Below are 10,081 nucleotides of genomic sequence, written 5' to 3'. Positions count from 1 at the left end.
TGTGAGTTAGAATTATGTTCTGCATCCTTCTCTAGCTCTGTCCATGACCCTCTGTTTTGATCCCGCCCGGTCAGAGCAGTCAGTGGTGGTAGCCGGGCACCATCTAGCTATACTGGACTCAGTCTGGTGGAGGTCGTGGTAGCTGTGGTCCATTAGTCCTTTCAACTTACACTGTGTCGTTTTTGTTGAATGCTTCATTTGCTGGACATTTCGATTGTTTTAGATTTTTAGTGTTTTAGCTATAAGGCTGGAGTTACATTTTTGTGCACATACATGGTTGTTTTCTTTGGATAAACTCCTAAAAGATTTTTTGTGTGTGTGTCCTGGAATTCTTTTTTTGTTGTTGTTTATTGTTGTAGTTCAAGTGAAAGTTTACATTTCAAGTTAGTCTTTTATACATAAACTTATACATACATTGTTATGTGACCCTAATTGCTCTCCCTACACTGTGACAGCACACTCCTCCTTTCCACCCTGGATTTCCCATGTCCATTCAACCAGCTCCTAACCCTCTCTGCCTCCTCATCTCACCCCTAGACAGAAGCTTCCTGTTTAGTCTCATGTATCTACTTGAGCTAAGAAACACACTCTTCACGAGTATCATTTTATGTTCCACAGTCCGGTCCAAACTTTGTCTGAAGAGTTGGCCTCGGAAGTTGTTGTATAAACTCCTAGAAGTTTAATTTCAAGTTCAGGGTTTTGACTGATTTTGCAAAGTGCTATAAGTTTAATTCTAAGTTTGCCAGTTTGATAGTTGAAAGATGGTGTCTCATTTTGATCTGCAATAATGATATTATTTTTCACCTACCAAATCAACTCTTATATGTTTTTAAATGTAGCTTTTCTTAACATGTGCAGTATCCCTTCCTTTGTCTATATCTTGGGGAAAATTATATTGAAATTTATTTGCATACATAAATGCACAGAATTTAATAAACAGTTCAATGAGTTTTGACAAACATATACACTGCTGTTACCATTGCACAGATTAAGATATCAAACCTTTGCATCATCCCAGAGAGTTTCCTCATGGGACATGGTGCTTTGTATTTTGAAGGGCCTTTTGAAGATAAGGAGACGTATGTAACAAATAGCATTTGTTAATTGAAATTTGCTTTGCTTATTTAATTCCTAAATAGTAATCTATAAAATAAAATTTGTAATTGTATGGCAATCTAAGTTTACATTTAATAAGACTTAAAGTATACCAAGATTTATTCTGCCTTTGTTATTCACATAAATCCTTTTATTATGTAGACATTTCATCTGGGTATTTTGTCCTCCTAGGAGACTCTGCAAATTGATGAGGATGATAGACCAGAATTAGTATGGTGGAAGTGTAAGAAGTGGGCATTGCATATTGTAGCTCGTCTTTTTGAACGGTAATTCTCTGTTTATTAGAATTACAATCTTAATAGTCAGTGTCCCAGGATTGAATATAATAAAATATCTGTCTGATATTACCCTTGATGCTCTACAGTGTTTGATTATTTGTCCTTGGAGCCATAAAGGGCAGAGAATTACCCTCTGTTGGTTTCAAGCAGGCTTAACCATAGTCACTGATTTTGAGATCATAAGAAGGTGGGTGGTCTTCTCTGGATCTTTTCTATTCTTTTGTGAAAAGCACGGGGAAACGACATTGTGCAACTTATTGGAAATATTCAGGAATTGTAGATGAAGGTGCATGGCCACTCAGCTCTGTAGGAAATAGTCAAATTTAATTTTGAGAGAATTTATTGAAAACCTATTATATATCAGATGTAATATATTCTTAGTTCTAATATTTGCCCTTTAGGAGCTCTTGATTTAGTAGGTAAAACTTCTGTCTGAAATTTGAAGTATGACCCAGAGTCTGAGTATGGCTCATCATGATTTCTTTACGGAGCTTTTGAAAAATGGGGAAAGTGTTAGTTTTCTGCTCCAATGGAATACATCTTTCAACAAGGAACTGTATTTAAACTAGTGAGCATGCTTTGCTTTTAAAATTCACAATATTTAAACATTTTCATTTTGTATTTGCAGATATGGAAGCCCAGGAACTGTCACAAAAGAATACTTTGAATTTTCTGAATTCTTCTTGAAAACCTATGCAGTAGGAATTCAGCAGGTAATAAACTTAGGCTTTTAAAATAGAAGAGTGGTTACTATTGGAAGTGAAGTCATTTCTATCCATTTAAAAGTAGGCTACAAATGTAATAAATTACATATTCGTAGGGAATGAAATGGCATCTCTGGGAATCTTCATATAGTTCAATCAGTTTTAGACCTAAAAGTTCTACAGCAGCTACCACAGAACTGCCCTTACAGACTCCTAGACTCTGGACTCAAACGTTTTAAGTTTGTTGATACTGATGTAGCATTCATCAGTGTTAGCTTAGGTTCTCTGTTAACTCTCTCTGACCTCTTATAAATTTAACTTCTTTTCTTCTCTTTGGGCCTCACCTCTTTGTTGCCAACTTTTATATTAGAAAATTTACGAATTGAATTATTGAATTGAATTAGAAGATCATACGAATTGATTATTTCAAGAGGAATTGAGCCTAGAAGTTAAGACTTTCAGCTAAGATCTTAAACTTTTCAGTGGAATTTTGGGAACCATTCTGTACAGTAAAAATTAGGAGTTCTTGAGAAACAATCCAAGTTGGTATTTGTATTTAGAAACTTTAAAAACTACAAAGGATAAGTGGGCTGTGAAAATTGGCTGACAGTATTGCCATTTGAATGTTGATATTTTTGTTTACATTTAACAAATAAGATTTAATAACTATTGAACATTGGCTATGTCAGAAAGCAAGATTAATCAGACATGACAAAAGACTATAGTGATACAGAGGGCGTTTCTAGATTTTCATAAATCTATGAATGTTAGTGTTCTTTACTGTCAGTAGTATAAAGTTAAATAATTTAAACCTGCCATCTTAAGGTGGAATACTTGAACTGAATTCATGTTTTGAATTTATAAATTCTGTACATATTTTGAAAGAACGCTTTTTATTTATTCAGCAGCTCTGTTATAGCATGATATAATGAAGAGCTCCAGAGACCAGGAGTTGAAGGACTTGGGCTGTGTTGTAGTGCTCTCTCTGCTGAGGGTCTTTGAGCCAGTCACAGCTGTTTTGTGCTTCCTTATAATCAACCTTTCTTTTTTTTTTTAATCAGTCTTTTAAAAAATAGTTTCTCAGTTTTGTGTTACACTTACAAAACCTTTCCATTATCTGAGATTATAAAATTCCCCCACATTTTCTTGTAGGAATTCTGTGCTTTAATTTTTTGGTTGAAATATTTCCCCATGTGGAATTTATTTTGGTATAAAGTTTTAGTGAGGAAGCCAGCTTAATTTCTTTCAGAGAGCTAATCAGTTGTCCCAATACTATTTTTTGAATAAATTTGCTTTTTTCTTCCAATTCAAAATGACACTTTTATTGCATATTAAAATCTGTTTATGGTATCTTGCTGATAGAAATTTTCAATTTTCATTTACTTAAATCTGTTCATTTTTATTTCTATGGATTCTAAAAAGCTGCCACCCTTTCTTTAACCTTAAAATTGTTTATGTCTTTCTATATTTTCTTTTCCTGTTTTTCTGTAGGTACTACTAAAAATTTTAGACCAATATAGACAGAAAGAATATGTAGCCCCCCGTGTTCTTCAGCAAGCATTCAACTATCTCAATCAAGGGGTTGTTCATTCTGTAACCTGGAAGCAGATGAAGCCACACATACAGGTTTGTGTCCAGGAGCAGCTCTCCAAAATTATTCTCTGTTTGAATTATGTTTTGTAGACAAAATAAGTGTTTCTAAACCTATATTTTATATCTGATATCTATATTGCTATTAATAGCTTCAAATGAGTGCTGTCTCATGTTATATTGATATGAAGGGTCTGGAAATTTAAGCATTTGAGAAGAGTGAGGACTTTAAGTTTTATGTGTTGGAAAGCTTGGATTCAGTTGGTCTTGCTTGGAATCACATTTATCCTCAGTTTCCTCCTCTATTAAGTCAGATAATGTTTTTCTACCCTTTTTATCTAAATGTTGCTGGGATCAAATGAAGTATTTTATGTGAAAGCATTTTGGAAACTCTCATTAGGGTTCTACTAAGATAGTGTTATTTTGCAGGTAAGTGAAGCCTGAAACATGACCATTTTCCTTTGCAGTTCTGAGTGAAAGGTTTTTATTTCCTGTTTTGGATTGTTACGTTCTAGCAGAAGTTAAAGTTTTCCATTTTTATATAAATTGTTTACTTAAAGGTGGAATTCAGCATTGTTATTTGATTAAAGGTCAAATGAGAATGGAAAATTATGGACCATTGATGAATACATTTTTGTTTGCATACAGATAACTTGGCGTAATTTAAAGACATTGGTAACCAATTGTTTTTCTCAAATTATGATTTCTTAAATTCTGTAATCTCTAAGATGGTATCTAAAAAAGATGGTAAATTCTTTTACTTTGCCTTTAGGTCCAGGATAGAATTTGTTTATCATTATCTTATTACAGGTCTGAAAAAAAAAATTTTTATTATTTTTTATTTTTGTTTATTGTTGTAGTTTAAGTGAAAGTTTACATTTCAAGTTAGTCTTTTATACAAAAATTTATACATACATTGTTATGTGACCCTAATTGCTCTCCCTATACTGTGACAGCACACTCCTCCTTTCCACCCTGGATTTCCTATGTCCATTCAACCAGCTCCTGACCCTGTCTGCCTTCTCATCTCACCTCTGTATAGAAGCTGCCTGTTTAGTCTCATGTATCTACTTGAGCTAAGAAGCACACTCTTCACGAGTATCGTTTTATGTTCCACAGTCCAGTCCAAACTTTGTCTGAAGAGTTAGCCTTGGAAATTGTTTTAGTTCTGGGCTGACGGAGAGTCTGGAGGCCATGCTTTCCAGGATTCCTCCAGTCTCAGTCAGACCATTAAGTCTGGTCTTTTTACTATAATTTGAGTTCTACACCCCACTTTTCTCCTGCTCCATCTGGGACTTTCTGTTGTATTCCCTGTCAGGGTGGTCATTGGTGGTAGCTGGGCACCATCTAGTTCTTCTGGTCTCAGGCTGAAGAAGTTTCTGGTTTATGTGGCCCTTTCTGTCTCTTGGGCTACTACTTCCCTTGTGTCTTTGGTGTTCTTCATTCTCCTTTACTCCAGGTGTTTGGGACCAATTGATGCATCCTAGATGGCCATTGCAAGTTTTTAAGACCCCAGCCACCACTCACTATTTTTATTAGGTTTTATATGAACATCTTAATAACTCTTTGCCCAATCACCTTGATCAAATAATGATATATATTTTTTGCAATTAATAAAGATACTGATTTCATTTCATTTGCTGTTCATGTTCCTGCAAAGTAATGGTGAGTTGATAGTATTTCTTCTCTACTTGATAACCTTTGGCCTTATTTTTACATGACTGTAGTATAGGAATAAGAAAGCTCTCATCCCTAGGCTGAGTTTTTCCTTTTAGAATTTTTAAATTTGGAATAAATGATAAGAGATGATCCCTGTTTTACACACATACTTGTTAAAGCACAAAAAGGCTTAACAAAGCATTAGTAGCAGTATACTGAGAAACTACTAGATGTGATTTTTTTTTGAAACCTACATTTGTAGAGTAGCAAACCAGATTTTTTTTTTTTTAATGAAAGAAGAGAAGAAAATTTTAATATCGTGGGTACATTGACATTTAGAACCAAAATGGAAATGTAAAAAAATTCAAAATAAGAAGTACAATAGTAAACATGACCTTGGGTTGACATTTTTGGTTCTTCCTTAAAGAATCAAAATATGTTTAGTATTGATTTGTTAGTAGAACTTTATTATTCTTTCTGTTGGTTCAAACATTAGCATTTTACATCTGTCTCTTTTATACACCTTTAACCAATTGTTTCAAAACAATTTATATTTAACTCTTTAACCTCAGCCACCCCTCAGAGTCTCTTGCTTTCCTGCTTCCACCTTAGTAAATATAAGCTTAACATAAAGATGATTATAACAGCTTGGAACAGCTACAGCAAAACTGAGATCATAAATGCTGTCAGTAAATACATTATTGGTATCCCCAAAACCTGAATAGCCTATATTCATTCATTGTTTTGTGTTTTCTTCTCTTAGAATATCTCTGAGGATGTGATTTTTTCTGTGATGTGTTATAAAGATGAGGATGAAGAGCTGTGGCAAGAAGATCCATACGAGTATATAAGGATGAAATTTGGTAATCCAGATGGTTTTGTTCTTCATCAGTTCTGGATATGTAAAGTAATATAACTAAATTCGTATTTTTAAGCAGATTTTATTATTTTGTTAAATTTTCAAAGTTCTTTGCATGATAAACTTTGAAACCCATGAGAGTTTGAGGTTTCATTGAAACATGGAACATCCCTTGGATTTCTGCGTATTTTAGGAGCACCCCAATTTGGTCCTAGGGACTAAGTATTTCAGAAGAGGATAGGGTTACTGATAGTGGCCCATTATGTATGGCTCAGCTCTCTGGGGTCCTTCTAGCGTGGATCTTCCTGGAAGCTGCTGTACTGTGTAGATTACCTGAGTTCATTCCCTTTTGTCCCCAGTTAGAATTAATCACTTCACAGAATACTCAGGCACTTTAACATACGTACCTTGTCTCTCACAACTTAGGAACTATCTGAGTGAGGGGACTTTATCTTATTTATTGGCTTTATTTTGTGTTCACCATCCCTTCTACACCTCTGCATTCCATTACTGGGGCTTCTTTTTAGTCCGCCTTCAGTAAATGCTGAAATAAATGATTGATGAAATGATTGCACTGTCCACGGCGTGTCAGAGGTGCTCTGTGACAAAGCAGTGCCGTCCCCTTGTTGGGGCAGGTGTCCTTAGCTGTGTGAGTTAAACCTACTGGGACAGATGCTAGATTATTTGGCTGTGTTGTTTTTACAGTGCTTTGTGTTTTATATTCTTTGATTCAGTAAGTGAGGAGGTACCTCTTCTCTTGGAGACAAAGTGCAGGAAAAGCAAATGAATGAGAAACAACATTTATGATCTGCTCTGTCTGTCTATTTTACCTTTTTCTTTTGAAAACCATTGCACGTCTTCTGCATGACATACTTCTCTTTCCTAATGCCTTTGTTTTCCTGGTTTTCTTTAAGCCAGTATTTTTTCTATCTTCAAGGCATTCGTTAAGCATTTACTTTTTCTATAATAACCTGTGTTTTTGTTATGCACAGAATATCTGTTTAACTTTCAAAAGCTACCGTTATTTCACTTAGGTATTATAGCGAATAGGATAATATCTAGTTTTTAGAAAATTAAGTAAGAGTTGTATGTGTGCTGATTGACAGTTGAAATTTACATTTTATTGATCATTCAAAAAAATATGGATAAGGCTAGCTGAAGTGCTTTTTCCTTAGTCATTCCTCTTCTGTGGCCTAGAATGCAATGTCTATTTGTTGTGTGTATTTTACTTTTAGAAACTATAAGGAAGAAGAATTTCCACACTAGTTTTTCTTTTTTTTATATATTTTTGTCACTAGCAATTATTTATATGAACAAAGTGTTCCTATCTTTATTGATTGTTCTTAGTTTCTTAGTGCTGCTGTAGCAGAAATACCACAAGTGGGTGGTTTTAAAGAACAGTTTATTTTCTCACAGTTCAGGAGTCTAGAAGTCCAGCTTTAGGTCAGACTCTAGGGGAAGGCTCTCTCATTGTCAGCTCTGGGGGAAGATACTTGTCTCAGCTTCTGTAACCCCTGCGTTCCTCAGCTCCTTGGCGAATTCCACATGGAGGTTTCCCGATTTGTGTTTGTTTCTCTCTGTGTCTAATCTGCTCTTTTGTTATCTTAAAAGTCATTAAGTTTAAAACACACCCTACACTGATGTAGCCTCATTAACATAACAGAGAAAGCCCTATTTCTAAATGGGATTACATCCACAGATATGGGGATTAGAATTCCACTACATACTTTTGGGGGAACACAATTCAATCCATAACATTGACTAATGTTGTTAATAATGTTTTTAGATTTGATAAAAACTAACAAGAGCTCAGGCTTAAGACAGTCTAAGTGTGATGCTGACCTGATTGTGTGACTCTGAGCAGGTTCCTTAACCTCTCTCAGGTGGAATGTTTTCAGCCATAAAGCAGGCAATGATAATATTGCTGGTAGGATTAAATGGAATAATACACGTGAAATAACTGCTTAGCATAGAAAATTAGATGCTTGTAAAATCCTAGCGTAGTGCTTGGCATAGAATAAGCATTCAATAGATGTTAGCTATTAGTATTATTATGTTTGCATTCAATGCCTTATATTTTGAGGCAAAGACCTAGATTTGGTCTTATTTTTATAGTAAAACATAGGTATACTCCGATACTTCTCAAGTTTTCAAATTCTTCTGTAAAGCTACCTATTTTGAAATTTGTGGAAGTTTTCATGACATTAAGCAATGTATTATGTTTTAAATAGATATATATATACAACAAATACGTATTGAATCTACCTATTGACAGAGCCAAGAACTGTCCTAGCAATCTCTCAAGGCTTTTACACTTGCTGTTCCCTCTGCTTGGAGTGTTTTATCTTTATATTTCCACGTATAGTTTTCTTCCTCATGTCATTCAATCTCTGCTTAATTGTTAGTTTAGCAGAGAGCTGGAGAGACTTTCCTGGAGACCCTGTTTAAACTAGCATGCCTATACCTTGTCACTCTTTGTTTCCTTACCCTGTTTACATTTCTTCTGAACCTGACCTATTATTGTTGTGTGTATGTGTGTGTAGGTTTGTGTATGTGTATGTATGTATGATCTGTTTATTTCTTTCTCTCACCACACAAGCACCATGAGAAGCTTTTTTGTTTACCTTTGTATCCGCAGAGCCTAGAACAATGCCTGGCACATAGTAAGCACTGAATAAATTATTGTTGTTTTTGGATATTTTCTGTCCTCAATGAAACAGAGATGCCTAATTTGTATTGTTTTCTTTAGAATGATTGTTTAAAAGGTCAGGCTGTAGAGTTTGATAAATACTGTTGCATATGAAAGCATTAGTGATGTATTCTTAGGTTTTTTATGCTGTGAATCAGTGTCATGTGGAATATTTTATTTCTTGGTTTTGGAGTAGTGATTATTCAGGTTTAAAGTCTGTAATAAGTAATTGCATTTTTACTAACATGGCTTAACCTTTTGAAATCCTAGATATTTTTGAAGATTATGCTTCTCCCACTACAGCAGCCCAGGCTCTCTTATATACTGCTGCAAAGAAAAGGAAAGAGGTATATGTTAATTCTCTTTAATTCTAAAACTGAAAGGTGGCCTGTACTGATTTGACACTCTAATATACCCCTAATATTTGAAAAATTACATTGTTATTAGTTATAACATGTCACTTTAAGAACATTTTTCTGTTCCAGTGAGGGAACAGAGTAAAATATCATTGTTTATTATTCAGTGTTTTAATAAATTGTACCTTTTTTATTGGGATTATAATTGTTTGATAAAGGAAAATAAACTATTTCTGAAAATTTGTGCATCATATTTGATACTTTAAGAACGCAATGAAAGCTCATGTCGACTAAAATTGATTCTTCTATTTCTCTAGGTGTTGCCAAAAATGATGGCATTCTGTTATCAAATCCTAACAGACCCGAACTTTGACCCTAGGAAGAAAGATGGAGCCCTGCATGTGATTGGTTCCCTAGCTGACATTTTATTGAAGGTCAAGATAATCAAAATGTTAATCTACTTAATTAAACTGTGTAGAAATAGACAAAAGAGAGACTATGAAAGTCATGGATGATTTAAACTGGTTTCTGCTTCTTGATAATTGAGTTGATTATAAATAGCCTCCTGTCATCTATTTCTTTAATTAAAAAAGAAAATGTGACTTATTTGTCTGAAACTGTTGCTGTACAAAGAAGGATACTAAATTACTTCAGAGTTAAATTGTTTTGTTTCTATAAAAATCAATATTAAATTGTATCTGAGATACTATTTTTCCCTTTATTTAAAACATGCAATATCTAGGTCAACAAATTTTACAAATTTATAACTAAAAGTATATTTAATGTAAGTTATAATAAAATTAATTTTTGAAGAAGTGATTCTTACATAT

At 34.1% G+C, this 10,081-nt stretch overlaps 1 protein-coding gene across 3 annotated transcripts in view; it reads left to right on the top strand.

Annotated features, from left to right (window-relative positions):
- Positions 1 to 10,081, top strand: part of IPO8 (importin 8) — a 66,811-nt gene that overhangs the window by 7,947 nt on the left and 48,783 nt on the right. For all 3 annotated transcript variants that reach the window (XM_023738069.1, XM_023738068.1, XM_023738071.1), the window contains 6 exons: positions 1,288 to 1,382; positions 2,023 to 2,107; positions 3,590 to 3,724; positions 6,111 to 6,210; positions 9,166 to 9,242; positions 9,569 to 9,685. In XM_023738069.1, coding sequence (XP_023593837.1) covers positions 1,288 to 1,382; positions 2,023 to 2,107; positions 3,590 to 3,724; positions 6,111 to 6,210; positions 9,166 to 9,242; positions 9,569 to 9,685 — 609 coding nt within the window. The remainder of the gene's footprint in view (positions 1 to 1,287; positions 1,383 to 2,022; positions 2,108 to 3,589; positions 3,725 to 6,110; positions 6,211 to 9,165; positions 9,243 to 9,568; positions 9,686 to 10,081) is intronic.

The sequence above is a fragment of the Trichechus manatus genome, unplaced genomic scaffold (assembly GCF_000243295.1).
Source record: "Trichechus manatus latirostris isolate Lorelei unplaced genomic scaffold, TriManLat1.0 scaffold00112, whole genome shotgun sequence".
Classification (NCBI taxonomy): Eukaryota; Metazoa; Chordata; class Mammalia; order Sirenia; family Trichechidae; genus Trichechus; species Trichechus manatus.
The sequence above is the reverse complement of the archived record's forward strand: the minus strand, read 5'-3'. Positions and strand labels throughout refer to the sequence as shown.